We start from the raw sequence: 23,343 nt of genomic DNA, 5'->3' as shown, positions 1-23,343 counted from the left end.
AAGTGACACGGATTACGACTCCTCAATAAACAAAAAATATGGAGGGTCTTTGAACTGAACTGGTGAGTCTGATGGCTTGCCACCGGTTACCTCCTTTTTTAGACAAAAAAAATGTAAAAATGCTTTAATTTAAAAAGATTTAATCTAAAAAAGTATAAAATGAATTATCTTATAAAGAAAAAAAAAATAGCAAAATGAAATTTATGGAGAGAGCCGAGAGAAAAGAGCACCCCCCCTCAAAAAAACCAAAAACAATGAAATAAAAAAAAAAAAAATTGAATTCGCTGAAAAAACAGAAAGCAAAATCGGAGGAAGCACAATTGCCCAAAAACAGAAGGAAAAAAAGCGGACATTTCCAGAACCAGACACACACAGACACTCCCTTCTCTAATTTCCTCGTTCTCTCTCCTGCATTGTACGGCCATGGAACCTTCCAGTCCAGCTCCGAGGCGGACATCCTGAGGAGCTTCAAGCATTGTTCAGGCTGGATCGAATTCGTCACGGAATTTGAGTTTCTTCGGATTTTGGTTTTTGTTCTCGGATTCGATCGCAATGGAGGCGTTGATGGAGCTGTGCGACCTGATTGCGGAGCACCCGGCGCAATTCACCGAGAAGCTTTCGTGGATTTGCGGCCGCTGTCCGCCTCCAGAGTTTCTTCTCGGCGGATCGCCGAGGGTTTCGCGGATTCAGCTCAATGCCGTGCTCGCCATCGCTCGCTTCATCTCCAAATGCCCCGATTCCGCCGATCTCCGCCCGAAATCGGTGGTTCTCGAGTTCCTGCGCTCGGTTCCCGCGTCGTTCAATCGGTCGTTTTGGCCCCAATCGTTTGGAAACGACTCGATCGCTTCTTTCTTCTCCGATTTTTTGGGTTACGTTTCTAAAGCCACCGAATTGTCTCCCGATTTTGCTACAGAGATTTCTGGGTTCACTGGTGAGGTCATAATTTTGGCAATTAGCAATGGCGGCGAAGATTTAGGGATTTCTCGGGCTTTTCTCATGGCACTGTCGGAACATTTCCCGCCAATTTTGCCTTCGGATGCTGAGAAGTTGATTACAATGCTTATTGATCATTTTGCGGTTTCGGGACCAGTGGTTCAGTCCCCGGTGACACCGAGGCGAATTGGGGCGAACTCGGAGACCTCATCTGCACAGAGCTCCCCAATGAACGGAAACCATTACCAAGCGAATGAGGGTTCCAGCCCCAGAAATGAGGCGAGTAATGTGTCAGGTTCATCGGGTAGTATATCGTCAAGGGGGTCGGTGATGATGAATGGGAGCAGCATTGTGTGGAAAAGTGGTGTTGATCAATTAGGTGTGAATTTTGGTCTCGGTGATGGAGGCGGAGCTGTGATGCTTAGGCAGCAAGTTTCTTCATTTGAGGAAGAATCTGTTGAGAATTTGGAGAAGCAAGATATTGCTTTCAAATTGGTAGCACATATTTTGGATAAAGTCCGCATTGATTCTGCGCTTTTGGAGCAGGTCAGATTTATTGCAAAGAGGCAGCTACAGTCTATGTCAGTGTTTCTGAAGGTAAGGTTTTAATGTTTCAGTTTTGAATATATTGTTTTTGCAATGAGAAGTTACTGCTTTACAGTGCTGTCAATGTGAAAAACTAGAATTGAGTTTGTATGAGCAAAAGGAAATGTAAAAATATGAGATTGTTTTTGTCATTTGTTACTTGTGAGCAGATTAGAAAGCGGGATTGGACTGAACATGGGGCACTTTTAAAATCGAGAATTAATACGAAACTGTCAGTTTATCAAGCTGCTGCCAAGTTGACTCTTAGTTGCCTGTCTTGCTATGATACGGATATGAAATCAGCCAAGAAGTTGGCACATGAGAATCTGGCATTGTTGATGGATGCTTCTGAAGCCTGTTTGCTCTCCGTGTGGCGGAAAATGAAAGTTTGTGAAGAGCTCTTTGCTTCTTTGCTATCTGGGCTTGCACAAATTGCTGTGAAGCGTGGAGGCCAGGCACTACGTATTTTGCTCATCCGCCTAAAACCTGTTGTGTTAACTGTATGCGCACAGGTGCATATTTTCAGTTGTGCTACATTTTAAATATCATTCTGAAGTGTGAAAGGGAATTTCACTTTATTTACTTTTGCTTTTCTACTATGTGATTTTACAGGCTGATACTTGGGCAACCAGCCAGGGAGCAGCGTTTGAGAGTGTGATGAAGACAAGTTGTGAGATAATTGAATCTTGTTGGATCAAGGAGCGTGCTCCAGTTGACACATTCATAATGGGATTAGCTACAAGTATTCGTCAACGAAATGACTATGAGGAACAGGTTGGTTGTTGCATACAAAATTCTAATTAACAGATTTACATGTATAATGCGCATATGAACATTTACTTGCATCTGAAAGTGTATTGTTTTGTCTTTATTTTAATTTATGTCTCTACATGCTAGATGTAAACATGCTTTTGAACATATACTTTTCAACAAAATTATTGTTCCTCCCTTTCTTGTATGTACTTCTTGCGAGGAAGAGTTTTTCTTAATACAAAAATTATACCCGAAGGAATGGCACAGTGTGCCTTTTCTTAGCATGTCAAACCGTGGTGCCATATAAGTAATGAATTTCTTCAATTTTTTCTGTCTATTGATCTTGACTTAATCTAATTCTTATAAATCTTGCTAATATCAGGTTGATAAAGACAAAGAGGCACTTCCTGTTGTGCAGCTTAATGTAATACGCTTGCTAGCCGATCTGAATGTTGCTGTTAAGAAGTCTGAAGTCGTGGACATGATATTACCTCTATTTATTGAAAGCTTAGAAGAGGGCGATGCCTCGAGTCCTAGTTTATTGCGACTCCGGGTATGATATCTGTCTTTATGGCATAAATGTTATTGTATAGGTTTTTCTTTAAACATCTTTAACAAGTAACTTTGATTAATATTATCCAGCAAAAATGCTTAATTATATGGTTTCTTAATTATTTATTGCATTGTACAACAGCTCCTTGATGCTGTATCACGCATGGCAAGTTTAGGTTTTGAGAAGTCCTACCGGGAGACTGTTGTTCTAATGACAAGGAGTTACTTAAGTAAACTTTCAAGTTTAGGATCTGCTGAAAGCAAAACTGTGCCACCAGAAGCCACAACAGAGCGCCTTGAGGTCTGTATGCTTAAGCAAAACTACACATGATACTGTTGATTGCTTGACTTGATATAAAATGGATTCTCACTGGTTCAATCATATTCTAGACTCTTCCTGCAGGATTTCTTCTGATTGCTAGTGGTCTCGCAAATGCGAAATTACGTTCAGACTATCGTCACCGTCTACTGTCTTTATGCTCAGATGTAGGCCTCGCTGCTGAATCCAAAAGTGGAAGGTAGAAATCTTTCAAATAATATATCTTCTGATTGCATGCTCTAGAGTTTTTCATATAATTCTAATTTAATTAATTTACAACTTCCGCACTCGCAGTTTTTTTTTCTATTTTTTGTTACTTTTTCAAAATATTTCCTTTTCTCATTGCAGTTGTGTTTCAAATTTTTATCTGATATCTAACTCTTGCAGGAGTGGAGGAGATTTTTTGGGACCACTACTTCCCGCTGTAGCTGAGATATGTTCTGATTTTGATCCTACAGGAGATGTGGAGCCTTCACTTTTAAAGTTATTTCGCAACCTGTGGTTCTATGTTGCTCTTTTTGGCTTAGCACCCCCCATACAGAATGCTCAGCAACCTGCAAAGCCACTTTCCACTTCACTCAATAGTGTAGGAAGCATGGGTACTATTCCACTACAAGCTGTGGGTGGCCCATACATGTGGAGTGCACAGTGGTCTTCTGCTGTTCAGCGAATTGCTCAAGGAACACCTCCACTTGTAAGATTTTAATGAAGTATTTTTGCTTTCTCTTGATGTTGTGCTGTAAAAGTGACTATGGACTTGCTATCTGTGCTTTCACTTGTTAGATTTATTTATTTTTTCTATTGTTGGGATGGTAGTGCCAAAGTAATCTCTCGTTCTCTGACACACACACACACTATGCATTGCCTGTGAATTGTCTCTGGTTCTATCGTAAACAGGAAATCATTTGTCGATGATGCTTGTACTGTGTATGTATTTAAAATTAAATACTCTTCTGTTGTCTCCTTAACAAGGAAAGTTAGTTTGGGGGATGCTTTCTGGTTTGTGAGGCAACATAGTTGCTTCAATTTTTACCCCTCTTCTTTCTTTGATTTGGTGTTTTGCAAGGATATGTTCCCAAATTTTAGTTTTTCTTTTTCAAATTACTATTCTGGAGTTAAAAACCCAAAAAGTATGCTACATAATGTAAAATAATGAATCTCTTCTCTTCATGTTGTTTTACATCTAATGCTCTCATACCAGATGTATAACCACTATTTTAAATGGTTCCAACTACACACAACCCAACCGAGGCAAATATATTCCCCTTCTATTGAGAGTATCTCAAATAACTTTATTTGAGGGACACCTTGTGGGAACCGCTCCGTGTTTTATTTCAATTATCCAACCTGTTTTCTTATAATTCATTGTTCAAAGGTCATCCTTGCAAAAAGTTACACACATTGGAAATCATTAAACATGATCTTCCTGCGAAAAAAATAGACGAACATGGTATTGAAGAAAACACTAAAATGAAAGCATTCAATGGAGTTTAAATGGTTTTGGATTTTTATGATTTTTTCCGATGATGATCTTTGCACGAAGATCTAAAACTAAAAACTAGACCGTTCCTACAAGTATGATCTTCGCAAGGATGATTTTTGCAATAAAAGCTTTGAAGGAAGATTTGATTAATAGGACTCACACAAACACACACACAAACTATCTATCTATCTCTTTATCGACATCTCTTTATCTCTAAACCTATATACAGTATATTAACTCTTAATCAACACATTCTCTTCAATTATCAGGGAATTCACCTAAACCCAAATAATTAGTTACTTCTTGTTTCTCTCTCATGTCTGCTGTTAAAAGTACTTTAGGATGTTTAGACAGTTATAGTTCCATGTGAATCTGTGTCTGCTGGGACTGAATACCCCCAGTCTTTACTAGTTTCCCTTGCACTGATTTGTTGAACTCAACTTCTGTCCGACTCAGGATGAGTGCAAATATTAATGTGATTGTAACTGATTGTTTGTGAAATTTTACATGATAATGTCTCTATTTCAGGTTGTTAGCTCAGTGAAATGGCTTGAAGATGAATTGGAACTCAATGCTCTCTACAATCCTGGTAGTCGTCGAGGGAGTGGGAATGAGAAAGCTGCTCTAGCCCAAAGAGCTGCTCTTTCTACTGCTCTAGGAGGGCGAGTTGATGTTGCAGCAATGAACACTATATCAGGTTATTAAATTTCTTACTCCTTAGTGCTTATTTACTGCTGACATAAATATACGTTCTCTGTATTCATTAACTGTCTACAATTTTGATTTTCATATTACAAAAAATAGGATCCCTGGATTTTGTTAACAGTTACTCTTCTCACAAATATTAAAGTATTACTTTCGAATGCTTTGCAGGTGTGAAAGCTACCTATCTTCTTGCGGTAGCATTCTTGGAAATCATACGATTCAGCAGCAATGGTGGCATCCTCAATGGTGGCACTAGTTCAGCTGCTTCTAGAAGTGCGTTCAGTTGTGTTTTTGAATACCTAAAAACTCCAAATCTTGTGCCTGCTGTCTTCCAATGCTTAATGGCAACTGTGCATAGGGCTTTTGAAACAGCATTGTCGTGGCTGGTATGGTTTTATTCTTTCATAAAGCTTCTGAAATAATAGTTTTTCCTTTTTTATCGGCTTGATTTAATCTGTGCTCTTCTTTCATGCGTGCATCTGTGCTCACATGTCTGCTGTTCTTATTGCTGTTCAGGAAGATCGAATATCTGAAACAGGCAATGAAGCTGAGGTTAGGGAATCTACTCTTTCTACCCATGCTTGCTTTCTCATCAAAAGCATGTCACAGAGAGAGGAACACATTCGGGAGGCTGCTGTGAACTTGCTGAGTCAGCTTAAAGATAGGTGTCCACAGGTAAGATTATACTAGTAAAGTTACTCTAATATCAATTATTTCCCGGTTCTCATTGTCATCAATCCTGCCCAGTAAAGTTGAAACATAACGATATCAATGCAGGTCTTGTGGAATTCATCTTGTGTTGATTCCCTGCTATTTTCAATTCATAATGATTCGCCTTCTACTATTGTCAATGATCCTGCGTGGGTGGTGACAGTTCGTTCTTTGTACCAAAAGATTGTTCGGGAGTGGATTGTTAAATCTCTTTCACATGCTCCTTGCTCTAGCCAGGGTCTTCTCCAGGTTGGTCACTATACTTTCTATTTATGAAGTCGGTATAAGTTTATTGTTGTTATCAAATCTTTGAGCATTCATGTAGTAAGTAATATAATTTTAGACAATTAGAACCTCCTCTTAACTACAATTGTTTTTCTTTAAGGTTTTGGACATTTGGGCAGTCATTTTTTTTCTCTTCTGACATACACCGACATCAAATGGATCTTTAAGTATGATAGTTCGGTGTAATATTCTTATTTGTAGGTTCCCATATCAGTTATCCATGACCTTATACTCGGGCTTATTACAAGAGATCTTACACACTTTAGAGTATTCTGCTTTTAAGATATTATACCTTTTTTAATTGTGTTTTTAATATACAACTTGTACATGTTTTAGTTGTAAGTTCAGTTAATGTATCTGCACATTTTGAGGTGCTGTTTTTTGAAAGTAAAATGAAGTACTGAAACCGTATCATTGAATTATACGTACTGACATCTTATAACTGAAAAACAAGTGGTGAATATGCTCAACCTGAAACTTTAGTGTTGGACTTCTAGTCCACTGCATTGTACTTCCATCGTTTTTATTCTGAAAAAAGCATATTCAACCTGTTTGATGATTGACGATTAAACATTTGAAGTCTTAATTCATTTTTATTTCAATATACATTTTAAGAAATGAAACCAAATATATTTTAGTGAACAAATAACAAACTAAAATCCAACCGAAGAAGTTTAATTGGTCAACGTTTAGGTGGTGAGGTGATATGATAGGTACACTGAGGATGGTAGCTGAGCAACATGAATTTCTTTTAGTTAAATTATTATGTATTTGAATCTAGAAATATAATCTTACCGGTGTACTGGTTGTTGAGGGTCATGTTTCATGAATATGTACGACGATGATACGACACCGTGTGATGAGATATCTCCAAAATGTAAGATCCAGATATAACAGTTAAGAAATTCTAATCATCATTATCATGTAGAAGTTGTAAATTATAATATTTTGTAAAAGCATTGAACAACCAAGATATCTCCAAATTGTATAGCCCTGTTAATTATTATACTCTCAGGCCTTTTTTTAATATAAAAGAATTTTACGACACTACTTCTCATATCCTAATGTGTATTTGTGGCACCATGTGCTGTATTTATGTCGTATCCAAAAGTCAAGCTTGCCGTAAAGTTAACTGGATAAGAATCTGGAGTAATCAACACAAGTTAAGGCTGATCTTGGGTGTATCAGGGCCTTCTCCATATGATATACTGCCTCACATTGGAAAGTTTGGAGTATTTGTGATGTTGGAGCAAACTTCAAATTATGATGTATAAGACTAAGTATGAAGCACCGCTTGATTGAGAGTCTTCCATTTTCTATTAGTGCAATTTACACATATTTTCAGTCCGTTACTGTTTGTTTTCTTTGAGTCTCTTTGTCACATGATCAATGTTTTGGGCATGAAGAATTATCTTTATAAGAATTCGCAAGTGCAATAATATGAGTCTTTCAAGTGTATTAATTTGTCTTTGAGTTGCTTAGAATTGAATGCTGAACACTAAAACCTTCCCAAGTGGACGTATATATGTTGAGTGTTTTAATTCCTGCACATCATTTGGGCTTTATCAAACATCTTCTTAGCCTCATTTTTATGTCTTTTTTTTTTTTGTTTCATTGTTCTTTTCTTTTATTTGCATCTGCAGGAAAAGCTTTGTAAAGCAAACACATGGCAAAGATCTCAGCATACAACTGATGTTGTATCGCTTTTATCAGAAATACGGATTGGTACTGGTAAAATTGATTGCTGGAATGGCCTACAAACAGCAAATATTCCTGCAGTCATGGCCGCTGCAGCTGCAGCATCAGGAGCAAACTTGAAACTATTAGAAGCCTTCAATTTGGAGGTGCTCAGTACCTGGCATAGTTAGTGCAACAGTTAAGTGCAACCATGCTGGAGAAATTGCTGGCATGAGAAGCTTGTATAACAGCATTGGTGGATTTCAATCTGGTACGACACCGACTGGATTTGGTATTGGTGCGGGCCTTCAAAGGTTGATCTCCGGACCTCGTCAACAGACACAAGCCGAGGACGATTCATTTAATGGGATCTTGCTCACAAAGTTTGTGCGTTTACTACAGCAATTTGTGAATTCTGCAGAAAAAGGTGTGGAAGTGGACAAGTCTCAGTTTCGCCAGATTTGTTCTCAGGCAACCGCATTACTACTGTCAAATCTGGTAAACATGTCCTATCTTTTTTTTTTATCCTTGCTTGCTCAATTCTTAAGCCTTTATGTTTCATTATCTGATTTTTTTTTCTTTTTCTATTCCAGGGCTCTAATTCAAAATCAAATGTAGAGGGCTTCTCACAACTACTCCGTCTTCTCTGTTGGTGTCCAGCTTACATTTCCACGCCCGATGCAATGGAAACTGGCGTTTTTGTCTGGACTTGGTTAGTTTCTGCTGCGCCTGAACTGGGATCTCTAGTCCTTGCGGAGCTTGTTGATGCATGGTTGTGGACCATTGATACAAAACGTGGTATCTTTGCATCTGATGTGAAATATTCTGGCCCTGCAGCAAAATTAAGGCCTCACCTTTCTCCTGGAGAGCCAGAACCGCAGCCTGAAATTGATCCTGTTGAGCAAATAATGGCTCATAGATTATGGCTTGGATTTTTCATGGATCGCTTTGAGGTGAGGATTGTACCGATTTCATGCACGAATAAATATTAACTACTATGCAGTAAAGATTTGCCTAGTAATTTGATAATGTGCTTGAACTTGAATATGGGAATCATAATTCTGTTTTCTGATAACTTCAACGATTCTAAAAGCCTTACAAGATGACTATTTCTAACTATTGGTGTATATGTAATTGTTGTCTTTTTCGTTGGTTTTTTATGGGACAAGGAAAAACAAACTTACCCAAAACTTTAAACTTTCTTGAAACTTATTTATCCAACCTGAAAATCCCAACGTTATGCCTCCTTATTTTATCATAAACTAATTGATGGTTGGACTTGAATTTTCTTTCTTGCATCGTCTCTCGCCTAGCGTCTACCATTTTCTTTTCTCGAATTGTAGCCACTTTAATCGATCCCTATCTTGTTCTACATCATTTTGTTTTTATTTTTTATTTTTATGTATGGTGTTCCAGTTGGGGAATTTATTCTCAGTGGAATAAATAACCGCTTAAAAGATGGTTCTCATTTAGTTATATACTTTGTCTTGTGTCACTTGACATGGTTTATGTGTTCTCACCTATGTATTTTCTTTTTGATTGGCTGTATAGGTAGTTCGACACAACAGTGTTGAGCAGCTCTTACTTCTTGGACGAATGTTGCAAGGGATAACAAAGATTCCCTGGAATTTTTCGCGCCATCCTGCTGCTACTGGTACATTTTTTACTGTCATGCTTCTTGGACTGAAGTTCTGCTCATGCCAATCCCAGCGAAATTTGCAGAACTTTAAAACAGGGCTTCAGTTGCTGGAAGACCGGATATATAGGTTACTGCATTTTAGTCTTTTGCTGTGAATTTTATTCATAATTATTATATTTATTTACACACTATTGATCATATGAGGGCACCTTACTTGCATGTTACGAAATGATATACGCACAACCCTTATCTCCTTTTATACACTCCTGCTTATTTCTGCGCTTGGTTATCATTTGATTTGTTCAATCCAAAGGCCATAAATAAGCAGGGGAGTACATGGGGATAACAGGGATGTGGAAATCATTTCTTGTGGTAGTATGTACCTGTAGCACAATTTGTTGCCTTCATGTACATGAATGCTTATTCATTGATATTCATATGGCCTATCAACGTTTATGTATACAACTCTCTCTCTCTCTCTCACTAGAGTTCAAGGCAACTATATGTACCATCAATTGGATTCATTACAAATCAATAACTCAACTGTATATGCATTAATGCATTCTGCTGGTATACACTAGGATGTGTGTTCTGTGTTTTAGTGTTTAAGCACACTTGGTTCTATACATTAGGAAAACTAATGAAAAGGGCTTGAAAACTTTGAGTTTTAACGATAAGGACAAAATAAAGGGTAAAGTGAATAGTACCAGGATTGACTTTTTAGTGTTAAAATGTGGTTTTTTGTTAAAGTGAACAGTACCAGAAGCTTTTCGTTAAAGTTCCCTTTTTCTTTCACTTTTGCTTTCCAAGTTGTGGCCTTCTTGTCCACTGTTTATATTTAATGTTTTCTACATAAAATTTGTTTCCCATAAAAAACAACTGAGTTAAAAATGCTTTGTTTATGCAACTCTATTGGTTCAACTTGTCTTAATTTTCCCGAGTATGTAATTATCTGAAAATTACAGGAATTGACATAATCTATGGAAGAGTATACAAATAATGATTATTTATTAAGTCAGTATTCTATCTTGGATCTTAGGAGGGGAAACTAGGATGGAGTTGGAAAGTATTTTTTTCCACAAATCATGGGAAATAATGGCAAACAGTGGCTGTCTGGCGCAGGTTTCTGTTTAACAAGCTGAGATACAGTAGATCAAATACTAGGATCCTTAGTTGAACCTAACACATTGTCATGCAACTAACAGAGTGGATCGTTGTATACTGGTGGTGTCTTGGAAATTATTTGGTTTCTTCATGAATGAAGGTGCTGTTTACCCCTATATCTGGATTGGCTGCCAAATATGCCAAATTATTTAGAAGGTTTATGTAGGAGCTGGTGTTTGTTTATTTGCTTGTTGATCCGTACCCACTCCATTGCAGTTGTACATGACTGCAACTTCGGCGAATTATATTGCTGATGGTCTTAAGTAGGAATAGCATTAAAGTTGTCTCTTTCTCCCAAAAAAAGAAAAAAAAAAAAAGAAAAAGATTTGGAGAAAAAAGAAACAGGAATTTGGTTGCAAGAAATACTTTAGCATTTTGGTATATTTTCTGTTGCCAATATTGATATCAAATATATCATATTAAGGTTGTCTGCTTAATTCAATAATAGGTTGACACCATATATACCAGTGTATGCATACTTGTCCAAGTCAGTAGGTGTGCTTTTAATGAATTCTTGTTCAACTTGATTGTGTTCACATTTTCCCATTTGGTTGAAACTCTCTCTTGATGCATGTTACAGGACCTCGTTGGGTTGGTTTGCCTATGAGCCTGAATGGTATGATACTAGCTATATGAATTTTTCTCAGAGTGAAGCTCAATCCATGTCCTTATTTGTCCACTACCTTTCAAATGAGCGAGTAGATGCAGCAATCTATTCTGATTCAAAAGGGAGTGGACGAGAAAATGGGATCACTTTGGTTGATGTGGTAAGATGGCTATGTTTTCAGCACAAGGTTTCTGCCAGTAGAGTTTGGATTTAATGATTCTTCTTCATGAACAGGATGTCTAATGCATTCTTATTTTATTTTCCCTATTACTGGGTTCCATAAGGTTTTTCTGCAATATATCTGTAAAGTCACTTAATACTTGCAGAATGATCAATATCATCCTGTCTGGGGTCAAATGGAGAACTATGCTGTGGGAAGAGAAAAACGGAAGCAGCTACTTTTGATGCTATGCCAGCATGAGGCTGACAGGCTTGAAGTTTGGTCGCAACCAACTAATACAAAGTAAAATTTTAATGGCACATTATTCATCACTTAGTAAAGGACTGGAACCTTTTCTTAATACCCATGGTTCCATGTAAAAGTTAACATACTGCTTTTGAATTTCCTGTTATTCTCAGGGAGAGTGCCTCTTCACGGCAAAAAATTAGTTCGGATAAATGGGTTGAGCATGCTAGGACCGCTTTTTCTGTAGATCCTCGAATTGCTTTATCCTTGGCCTCAAGGTTCCCAACAAACACATTTTTGAAGGCTGAAGTTACCCAGTTGGTTCAGGTATGTTTGTTAGTAGTCAGGAGAGTAGGAATGGTAAATTTGGGATGTTGCATATTAGTTAAGCTAGTATAATTATTTGCATGTCTTAAATACTTTTCGTGTGGAAAATATAACTTATGAGACATTATGCATTCAGATTTCCAGAGGCCATAAGTGGTCAAGAAGAGACTGCTTATTAACAGAACAATTTGTTGTTTATGGTTTAAATTCTGACTGACCTAACTGCATTCTTGCTGGGTATTATCACAACTGTTAGTCACATCTATTGTGTCTTAAGCATCGCTAATCTGTTGCTATTCGTGTAATGTTTTCTTAAGTGGTAGGAGGAAGGGGTACTACGGTAATTTTGAGAAACATTCCCGTACTTATCTGTTGCCTTATATATGTATATGAATACATGCAACTCATAGACATTCATGTGTAACACATGCATGCACGCAGGACACACTATAGTATACAAATTGCCTCTTAGGCAGGGATGTCTGCATGTCCCCATAATGTTGTTCAGGCTTGTTAAAAATGAGCCAAGGCACCCTTTTAGTTGAAAATATTATTATCTGAGTCCAAAAAATCTGTCCTTTTGAATACATATAGGAGGTGGGAATACTCAGTTGCAATAAATTTGCTTTTGTTATAATTTCTTTATTGATATTTGATGCCAATCGTATTCCCATTTGTTGCTCCTGGGATGTTGTACATTATTACATCTTGATTAAACTGGGGTTTTTTGCAGTCACATATCTTGGATATCCGCTCCATTCCTGAAGCATTGCCGTATTTTGTAACCCCAAAAGCAGTTGATGAAAATTCGGCACTTTTGCAACAATTGCCACATTGGGCTGCTTGCTCAATTACACAAGCTCTTGAGTTCCTTATTCCTGCATATAAGGGCCATCCTCGTGTCATGGCATACGTTCTTAGGGTGCTGGAGTCTTATCCTCCAGACCGAGTAACTTTCTTCATGCCACAGCTAGTGCAGGCTCTGCGATATGATGATGAGGTGAGTTAATAGAAGTTTTGAATTTATTCCTTTAGCTACATTTGTTTTCATTTAGTTTTGTATTAGGGATGCAATTGGAAAGTTTATTTGCATAGGTAAAACTCAGTTTTACTTTATTGTATATCATTCTTCAATCTTATCAAATGCCCAATCAAGTTTTTAGAATCCTTGACTTCTTAGTCTCATACCATATACTCTTAATAAAACAGCCAAGTGTAGGATTCTTTTTTATTGACCTGAGGATAAGATGTATGGTTTTTCTATTCATATTGGGGTGAACTTCAGCAGTCCTTACCACAAAAAAATTGTGCCTTGTGCCATTTACGTTTGGGCAATTTTAAGTACACAACTAAAAATATCACAGTTCTGAAACATTTGATGCCGTTATTGCATGTATCAGAAAACCAATAAAACTGTGTTTTCTTGTTTTATATGTAGACTTCTGTCCTTTATAATAATAATAGTAATACAACTTTGAGGAGTTTCTAATGAGTGGAATGAATACTGTCCAGTCAAGACAAGATCCTTAAGATCATAAGTTTGTTTCTTAATTCATCATAAATGATCCGCTTGCTCCGAAATGACCTGACCCAATAGGGAAATCCCAATTCATTGGGCCTTTGGATGCAATCAATCGAAAGCCCCAAGGCGCCATATTCTAGGAGCCCAAACTATGTGATTGAATAAATCCTCTTCAATCCACTGCTGGTCGACGACTCCTTCCAAACTCCGATTCATATTGTTCATTGAGAAATCTCTGATTAACGATAGAAGGGATTCCGGATCAACCACCAATTTAATTCAACTTTCCCAGTTGTTATTTATTATTACTGCTATAATTTTTATGCATTTTATTTTTATTTAAATTTTACAGCTAATTTCTTTGTGTTTTTATATTTTTAATTATTTTATAATGCGATTTGCCTCTATTATTTTCTATAAAAGTTGATTGGGTAATTGGTCAGTAGGACTAAGGTTGAGGATCCTTAATTTGACCACACGTTCTGGAGGTGCAATCATCATAGACATTTGTTCTACGTATTCCGTGTCGCTGTTTGCAAGTCTTTCTTTATATATCTGATCTCTACTTAATTTTTTTGCAGAGGCTAGTAGAAGGCTATCTGCTTAGAGCAGCTCAAAGAAGTGATATCTTTGCCCATATTTTAATCTGGCACTTACAGGTGAAGCCTGATTCTGCAAAACTAATCTACTTCCTTCCTTCCTCCGTCTCTCTCATACACACACAGATGCACACACACACACACACGAAAGTCCACATGCATATCTTTTTAGGAAAATTTGATTGTGTTTATAAATGGCAGGGTGAGACATCTGTTCCAGAATCAGAAAGAAAAGATGACGTCCCTGTGAAGGTATGCCTACAGTCTGAGAATGGCCTTGCGTTTTCATTACATGCTGTCAATTGGCAACCAAAACTTTGGGCATATTTAAAGTTTTGTTTGTGATACCACAGAATTTGATTCTATGTTGAAAGTTGATAACTAATATTAAAGTTTTGAGTCTTTTGGTAGGAATTGTGCTGAAGACAGTCAGCATTGCACTGTTAAATCTAGAGAATATATGAGAAATGATATCATAAAGTCATATTTGAGTATAAATTAAGATATGCATAGAAACGGGGTATCTGCTACACAGTATGCTGTGATATACTAGTATCTGCCTAGGAGTTTTACTAAACATTTACAATGATACTTTGTCTTATAGGAATGGAATATCTTCAGTAAAAGGTTTGCATCATTTTCTGTAATGCGCTTCATGAGTTAATAAGTGAATTTATGGTGATTGGTGATAGATAATGCATTATATTTTAGGTCATCCCTGCATTCTGAATCACTGAAGGGACGGTCAGTATGAATTTTCAAGAACCAATTTCTTGCATTTTGTGTAGAAAATCACAACATTACTTGGATTAAACTTTTGCATTGGACTTGTAATCTAGTTGGAAGCATCTCCAGTTAATTTTAATTCGGTCCAATATACGCAGTCGTGGAACAAGAAGTTTGTATACCAGTTTGATGTGTTATCATTTTTTATTTTAAAAGTAAAAATCCAGAATTGCAGAGTTAATTATCAAAAGCCATTGCGTCACCAGAAAAAATTGTAATTCCGTTCAGCATGTATGTCTGATCTTCGTATGTATAGAACAGTACAAGCTAAGATATGTTTGCATCATTTTGTATCAATTGTACAAATTTTTTTAAAAGGTCTTAAGTAAATTGAATATTCACATGAGTCACATGGTCTGGTTTCTTCATCTTTTGTTGTTGAATAACTTGTATTTATTGATGCTTCCATTTCAGAATAGTTCGTTTCAAGAGTTGTTGCCTCATGTTAGACAGCATATCATTGATGGTTTCAGTCCCAAGGCACTTGATATTTTTCAAAGAGAATTTGATTTCTTTGACAAGGTTACATCTATTTCCGGTGTACTCTTTCCGCTTCCAAAGGAAGAACGCCGAGCTGGTATCCGGAGGTATACTTGTACTGTGTGGAATTTTTTCTATAAAAATGGTCTTTGGATTTTGAGCTCATAATTTATAAATATACACACACATAAGCACATGTGTGCATATACGTGTGTGTCTGTATATACTGTTGATGCTATATGCAATCTGCTTAAACAGAGAGTTGGAGAAAATTGAAGTTGAGGGAGAGGATCTCTATTTGCCAACTGCTCCTACCAAGCTTGTAAGGGGAATTCAGGTAGATAGTGGAATACCCTTGCAATCTGCAGCAAAAGTTCCTATAATGATAACATTTAATGTTGTCGATCGGGTTGGGGACCGCAGTGATGTAAAACCACAAGCTTGTATTTTCAAGGTAATCTTATCCACTTACATCTCAAATTGATTAGACCCATGTATGGTTGAAAGGCTGCTTATGTTGTTTAGTTTGTACTATGGGATATGATGGATAAAGAAGTTACATGATGCAGACAATGAATCTCGGGATTTTTAAACTAGTGACCTCTTATTTATTCCTATGAAAATTTGAAATATTAGAAATGTTAAAGTTTTTTCTTATTTCATGGCTTAACGGAGCTCCCTTTCTTGAAGGTTGGAGATGATTGCCGCCAGGATGTTCTTGCTCTTCAAGTGATTTCCCTGTTGAGAGACATATTTGAAGCAGTTGGAATTAATCTTTATTTGTTTCCGTATGGTGTGCTCCCAACTGGCCCAGAGAGAGGCATTATTGAGGTTTGGATCTTTGTCAACTACTTTTTAGGGTCCTGCATGCGTGCTATTTTGCTGAGAGATCTTATTCTTTAATTTACACGATTCCATGTGAAGCTTTAGATTTTACAGTCCAGTTCATTTTCCATTTTCATTATTTGGGTGTGCTAGGCAATGTTCAGACTACTTTTTTTATATGAGAAACACATGTTTTATTGATAAAAGAGATACAATGTGGCGGATAAAGTGTCCCCTGAATGAACACACGGTTATTCACATCTAACAAGGTTTTGGCTACATTTGCCTTATTTCTTTTAATGATTTGGCTTTGGCATATAGTTAAATACTACAGTATTTGTAGAAAGCGGTTGAAAAAAGTGTCTTTCCTTGAAGCTAGCTGTTGCGTAATGTATCAGCAATGGTTTTTAAGAATCTTATCCGGATAATATTTTTGTTTTTATCTTCCCCATGAACATAAAAGGAAGAAAATAGTGGAGCTGCTTTTTCTATTTTATATTATCCTCCAACTAGTCTGTAAACTAAAACATTTTTGCTGTCAGAAGAGAAATCAGGGATCAAGTCTTTTCCTGCCACAAGGCTAGGCCCAATGGTTGTTTGAGGGATTTGAAGGGCTGCAATATTTTTCTTGTCTTTTTGGTAATCTACTGGTGGAAATTCTCTTGGTTTTTGTGCTTTGGTACAAAATTTTCTGAAGTAGGGGTCAAATCTGGATGTTTTAAGCATGGCTTTTAGATTGATTGCCTACAACTACTTTCATCAAGGTTTTATGTGTTTATGCTGGAATAGCACAAGTTATAGACATTTTAAGGCTCAAGCCAACCAAAAGTAGAAACTCCAACATCGATTGTGTCACTTAGCCAATTAATTTTGAATTTTGATTTACTAGACATTCATATCTTCAGCTCTACCGTGTGAATTATGAATGCAAGTGCATCGAGTGGTATCAGAGATTCGAAAGAGTAATCTGACATTGTAATTGCCATTCCAAGGGATGTCTAAAGTTGGGTGATATGATCGCCCCAAGCTTCTTCCCTTGAGCTAAATGGCTGATCATAGTAGTACGGGCACATTTGGTTTCTTTCTTAATATATTTTTTTATTGCAGGTTGTACCTAATGCACGGAGCAGAAGTCAGATGGGTGAAACTACGGATGGTGGTTTGTTTGAGATTTTTCAACAGGATTATGGACCTGTTGGGTCTGCCAGCTTTGAAGCTGCCCGCGAAAACTTCATCATTAGTAGTGCTGGTTATGCAGTTGCCAGCCTTTTACTTCAACCAAAGGATCGACACAATGGGAATCTTCTGTTTGACAAGTATGATCTTCAAAGCACCCTTTTACTTTCTTATTTTTTTATTTGTTCTTTTTTGTCAAATTTGTGTTCGGAAGGACTGAGACTTATACGTAGGCACCCGGCACATATGGTACAAGCATAGCAAACTCAAAAACTGACCTTCAAACCACTCATATGTATTATTAGCCACTTCGAAATGCTATACATGAAACATGTAAGATACACAATTTGTGAAAGTAAGGATTGATCTGAAACTGATGTCGACATGCCTGCTAATGCAGCGTGGGAAGGCTTGTTCATATTGATTTTGGTTTCATCTTGGAAACTTCACCGGGTGGAAACATGCGCTTTGAAAGTGCACACTTTAAGCTCAGCCATGAGATGACACAATTATTAGACCCTTCTGGGGTTATGAAGAGCGATACATGGAACCAATTTGTGAGGTAGGAAGGGGTTTGTCCTTTTTGGTTTCTTTTTCCTCACGATGTTTCTGGATAATATTTTTATGTTGATTCTTTTTGGCTAGAAGTTTAAACGTGTGTTATGTTCTATGTAATCCGTCCACAGCTTGTGCGTTAAAGGGTACCTTGCCGCCCGCCGATACATGGATGGGATCATCAACACAGTGTCGTTAATGCTAGACAGTGGGTTGCCTTGCTTCAGCCGCGGTGACCCTATTGGAAATCTTCGTAAGAGATTTCATCCAGAGATGAGTGAGCGTGAGGCGGCCAATTTTATGATCCATGTGTGCACAGATGCCTACAACAAATGGACGACCGCTGGGTACGACTTGATACAGTATCTGCAGCAGGGCATTGAGAAGTAAAAAGGAGATGTTTGGAGCTTGTTTTACAAATGTACATGATATGCCTGTAGTGTTATGGTAATTTTCATCGTCGTATAGCTGCAATTTTTTTACGGAGGAATCTCCACTTTATAGTGTTGAGAGGACTCTTGGGCAGGCATGAAATCGAAATCATTGTATTCTATGGATGGAGATCCTCGTGAGGTTTGTAAAAATACGGTGTGTAGTTGTTATTTTATTAATGGAGTTCAAACTCTGTTGCTTCCAGGTTTTAAAGACGCAAACGAATTAGGGAAGTTGCAGACGGTGCTTTACTGCAGTTGCAGTAAACAATAATGCCTATGCACTTTAGTGCGGACTCAATTCTCACTGATCTCTCTCAGTCCTACCATTTAACAATCTACTCCACTTGTTTGTCCAAAAAAAAAAACAAAAAAGTGCACTACTCTTTAAATATCATTCCTAGTGTTCTACTTTCTTCACTTTGGTCAACTCAGATTTAAAGCCTCAGATAGGGCGAGAGGAAATGCAATGTTACGCAGCAAACTCACTCACGAGTCCTGCAACACCGAAGCATCACTAACCTAGGCACAGGGGCACCGGTGACGAGTCACGCAACACCGAAGCATCACCAAGCCACAAAGGCACATGTGACGGCACTCTCTCGATACCCAGACAAGTAGCTTTATGTGCTGCTTTGTTCGCTTCTTTATGAATCCAAGTCCACTGAACATGTGCTGCTTTGTTGGCTTCCTTGTGAATCCAATTCCACTGAACTGGTGCTAGAGATGAAGATAACCTCCAAATCTCCTCTGTAGTAGGGTATATTTTGCATATGCTTTTAACTGACTTCTTCAAGACAATGACTTTGTAATCACTTTCAACATGATGTTCTGCAAATCCATGTCTTTAGCTAATACCTGCCTTGAACGTGCTTCCTCTGCCTCAGTTTCCTCAACAGATGATCTGAGGAGATGGCAGTGTTCGCCTCCCAAAAGGATCCCTCCCAATCTCGTATGACAACGCCCAGGCCAGCCTTGCAAGATGATCTCCATTCACCATCTACATTTATTTTAACAAAAGCGGGTGTGGGAAGGGTCCAAATGGCATTTCTTCTTGTGATGGCAGAAGCTCTGGTCTCTCTGCAATGACGCTCAAGCCTCTTCGCCACAGAGCGGGAGATGATCCCTTCAGCGTAGCTGTGGTATCAGGGTCCTTCCTGAAAAAAAAGCATTGCACCTTTCCTTCCATATCTCCCAGCAAATAACGCCCACCATGATAAGAAAATGATCCCTTTATGTTGTACTCGTTTCTAAGTTGGTCAAATCTTGATATATTTAAGTAGATCGTAGTTTTACGATGAGTGGAAAATGATCTCAAGTTCAAACCAAACATTTCTTGGTCCAATGTTTAAAGAGATTCAACTTATTGATACAAACAACAAAGTACAAAGTAGATTGATAATACGAAAACACTAGCATGAATGCTCAACCATACTACCAGAACTTGGTGATGGATCGTTATTTTACACGCACGATACGGTATGATACACAAAAAAAAGTAGATTGTAATTCGAAAACACTAGCATGAATGCTCAACCGTACTACCAGAACTTGGTGATGGATCGTTATTTTACACGCACGATACGGTATGATACACAGAACCAAGATCCAACAGAATCGCTACGTACTCAGATAGCAGATGTTGCAGGTGATGGGATCCAAACTAGATGATTTTCGGGCAAGAAATGGCAAACTGGAGATGAAGCACTAGCTTTAATTCCAAGAAGGGCAAATAAGGAGTGGGCAGGGTCCCAATCAGAAGTGTCCATGTGGCAAACAGCTACAGCTTGAACCTTATCACCATTCTCACCTCCAAGTTTAACCTTGAAGAATTTGGTGTCTTTCTCAAAATGGTGGCAGAAGAACACTGCATAAGGATAGGCCAATGGATGGCAAAAAACCATTTTGGAAGCCAAAACTTGTTTAGGCTCTTCTAAGATAGTGTAGCTTTGTGTGATGGATGTTGATGTTGTGGGGTTCTCGGTTGAGAGAATGTTGAAGCGAACACCTGAACCGATGATCTTGGTAACAAAATTTGTCATGGACTCCAGAGAAGTGGCACAAAACTTCGTCTCACCCTTGATGGGTTTCATCTCACATTGTTCAAGTGCATATGCGACATTCTTCGCTTCTTGAGAACCTTGTGGGATTGAGAAGAGTTGACGAATTTGTGGGATATGTGGTGTTGAGAATGGGATGGAATCAGCTACTTCTTTAGGCAGGAAACGAGAATGTTCTTGGTTGGGAAAGTGGAGAGGCATTCTCATACCGCAGTGTAAATCATCGAACGTGAAAAATCCTTGCTTGGATGCTTCATTGTGATCCATGTGAGGTTGAGATTGTGGATGCATATGAATATGAACATGCTCATGAGAAGGCTCAACTTCTTCTGTTCCATAACTCATTTTGTAAGGAGTCTCAACTTCCTTTTTTCCTTCTTTTGTTGCATAACTCATTGTGTAAGGAGTCTTCGCTTCTTTGGATGTGTAACCCATTATGTAAGGAGTCTCCGCTTCTTTGGTTGTGTAACCCGTTATGTAAGGAGTCTCCGCTACTTTGGTTGTGTAACCTGTTATGTAAGGAGTCTCTGCTTCTTTGGTTGTGTAACTCATTGTGTAAGGAGTCTCAACTTCCTCTTTCCTTTCTTTGGTTGCATAATTCATTGCGTAAGGAGTCTCAACTTCCTTTTTGCCTTCCTTAGTTGCATAACCCATTATGTAAGGAGTCTTGACTTCTTCTTTGGTTGCATAACTCATTGTGTAAGGAGTCTCAGCTTCCTTTTTGCCTTCTTTAGTTGCATAACTCATTGTGTAAGGAGTCAAAACTTCTTCTTTGGCTGCATAACTCATTGTGTAAGGAGTTTTAACTTCCTTGTTGCTTTCTTTAGTTGCATAACTCATTGTGTACGGAGTCTGGACTTCTTCTTTGGTAGCATAACTCATTGTATAAGGAGTCTCGACTTCTTCTTTGATTGCATAACTCATTGTGTAAGGAGTCTTAACTCCTTTTCTGCCTCCATAATTTGTTATGTAATTGGGAATGCCCTGTAGTTAAAAGTTAGTTATGCAAGGATCATATGATTAATCTTAGTAATGTATAAAATTAGTTGTGTCTTAACTTACCTCCACTTCTTTCATGCTTTTTGTAACTCCAATTCCTTTTCTACCTTGTTTGTTTCCATAATTTGTTATGTAATTGGGAAGGTCCTGTAGTTAAAAGTTAGTTAAGGGTCATGTGATTAATCTTAGTAATGTATAAAGTTAGTTGTGTAATCACTTACTTCCGCTTCTTTCATGCTTTTTGTAGCTCCATTTCCTTTTCTGCCTTGTTTGTTTCCATAATTTGTTATGTAATTAGGAAGGTCCTGTAGTTAAAAGTTAGTTATGTAAGGATCTTGTGATCATAATCTTAGTAATGTATAAAGATCATTGTGTAGTCACTTACCTCCACTTCTTCCATGCTTTTTGTAGCTCCATGCCCAATTTTGTATTGTTGCTTAACTACATCCCTTGCTCCAGTGGCATAACGACACTGCTTTAGAATAACAAGAAATATGATTTTTTTATTTTTTCTATATATCTCGAGCCTCAAGATTCATTTTAACAAACGATACAATATTTACAAAAATACAGTTAACAACAGATTGATAAACTCACATACAATATAATTACTAATAGATCAAAAGTTAGTTGGTAACTTATGTTTATAATTGAGATGAGAGTGAACCTGAGCAATATACATGGTTAAAATTTACTATGCTCTTAGAGTACTGTCTATAAAATGGTTAATAAACAAGTACATATTCACATATTCCAGAAACTCGAGAAATAAAGTTTCTGACTCAGTGAATGCTGTTAAAACGAAAAGAGGAAAAAATGAAGACCTAATGTTGCTGCTGATCACTCTTTCTTTTTTTTTTTGTTGTTGTATATAGCTATAGGGCTTAAATATGAAGGTTATTTTGGAATGTTCTGTTCTATCAATCAAGACCATAGGCTTTATCCGTTTTCATTTTTATTATTTGCAAATAATTTTCAATGGAAAATTTGAGACAAATAAAAATGATAAAAATTAGAAAATATATTTCATGAAACATTTATAAATAGAAAATGAATTACTGAACGCTAGTTGGAAAACCTGAATTAAAAATCTCCTTCTTTATTTATTTATTTTTTTTATGAGAAAATCTAAGTTGTTTTTCAGATTTAGTACAGTTGTAACGTACCTACCTATATTATAATAAGATTACAAAATTTTGTACGAGAAATATATTTAACGTAAAAATGAATACAACAAACTAATTAACAGTTGCCTATAACAGTTAACAAAAATTTCTGTTAATAAAACCGGAAATTTGTGAGTTATAATTAAGTGAAAGTTGGCACCACGAATACTAAAGCAGATAATAATTTAATATCTTTCTTGTCCATTTTAAAATTTTTACTTGTAAATACATATACTTAGTAGAGTAATGCTAGTAGATCAATTTTGTAATGATATCATAATACCATGTAACACAACAAGTGATATGTTCGTAAAACATTAATATAACTTAGCATGCACAAATATTGAAATACAGAAACATAACCTCCTAGGGTCCTAGAGTATGAAATTAATTTTCTTTACAAACGATGATATTAGTGGTTACATGGTTAGTTGTTAAGGGATAAGGAAATAGGTGGGGATTAAACCCACATAATAGTGCATAGACATAATTATTTTCCTGCTACTGTGATAATACGCCATCTGCATGAAATTAATTAAGGTACAACAGTAGGACGTTTTGGTGAGGTGATAAAGGTATTACCAAAACAAACAGAAGA

General features: G+C 37.2%; 2 protein-coding genes across 2 annotated transcripts; one reads left to right on the top strand and one right to left on the bottom strand.

Moving 5' to 3' along the window:
• Positions 1–283: 283 nt before the first annotated feature.
• On the top strand, positions 284–18,725 carry LOC125468253 (phosphatidylinositol 4-kinase alpha 1-like). The gene is given in 27 exon segments (XM_048574327.1): positions 284–1,530; positions 1,689–2,030; positions 2,131–2,292; positions 2,654–2,824; positions 2,966–3,124; positions 3,214–3,341; positions 3,530–3,836; positions 5,154–5,322; positions 5,499–5,716; positions 5,847–6,005; positions 6,108–6,290; positions 7,970–8,182; positions 8,184–8,501; positions 8,597–8,956; positions 9,555–9,769; positions 11,387–11,573; positions 11,740–11,876; positions 11,993–12,146; positions 12,880–13,146; positions 14,250–14,327; positions 14,469–14,519; positions 15,468–15,640; positions 15,792–15,987; positions 16,224–16,364; positions 17,466–17,674; positions 17,935–18,096; positions 18,221–18,725. Coding segments are annotated over 27 exon segments (6,096 nt in total). The 5' UTR covers positions 284–552; the 3' UTR covers positions 18,480–18,725.
• Positions 18,726–18,855: 130 nt separating this feature from the next.
• Positions 18,856–22,261, bottom strand: LOC125472652. Its single transcript, XM_048574307.1, has 5 exons — positions 22,247–22,261; positions 21,965–22,051; positions 21,773–21,884; positions 21,643–21,728; positions 18,856–21,564 (listed from the first exon to the last, which is right to left on the bottom strand). Exons 1-5 carry the CDS (start codon positions 22,259–22,261, stop codon positions 20,149–20,151), a joined length of 1,716 nt encoding a protein of 571 aa, XP_048430264.1. The 3' UTR covers positions 18,856–20,148.
• Between the last annotated feature and the right edge of the window lie 1,082 nt (positions 22,262–23,343).

This window comes from the organism of the source record quoted next, unplaced genomic scaffold, assembly GCF_019419815.1.
Source record: "Pyrus x bretschneideri cultivar Hongxiangsu unplaced genomic scaffold, Pyrus_bretschneideri_v1 Contig70, whole genome shotgun sequence".
Classification (NCBI taxonomy): domain Eukaryota; kingdom Viridiplantae; phylum Streptophyta; class Magnoliopsida; order Rosales; family Rosaceae; genus Pyrus; species Pyrus x bretschneideri.
The sequence above is the reverse complement of the archived record's forward strand: the minus strand, read 5'-3'. Positions and strand labels throughout refer to the sequence as shown.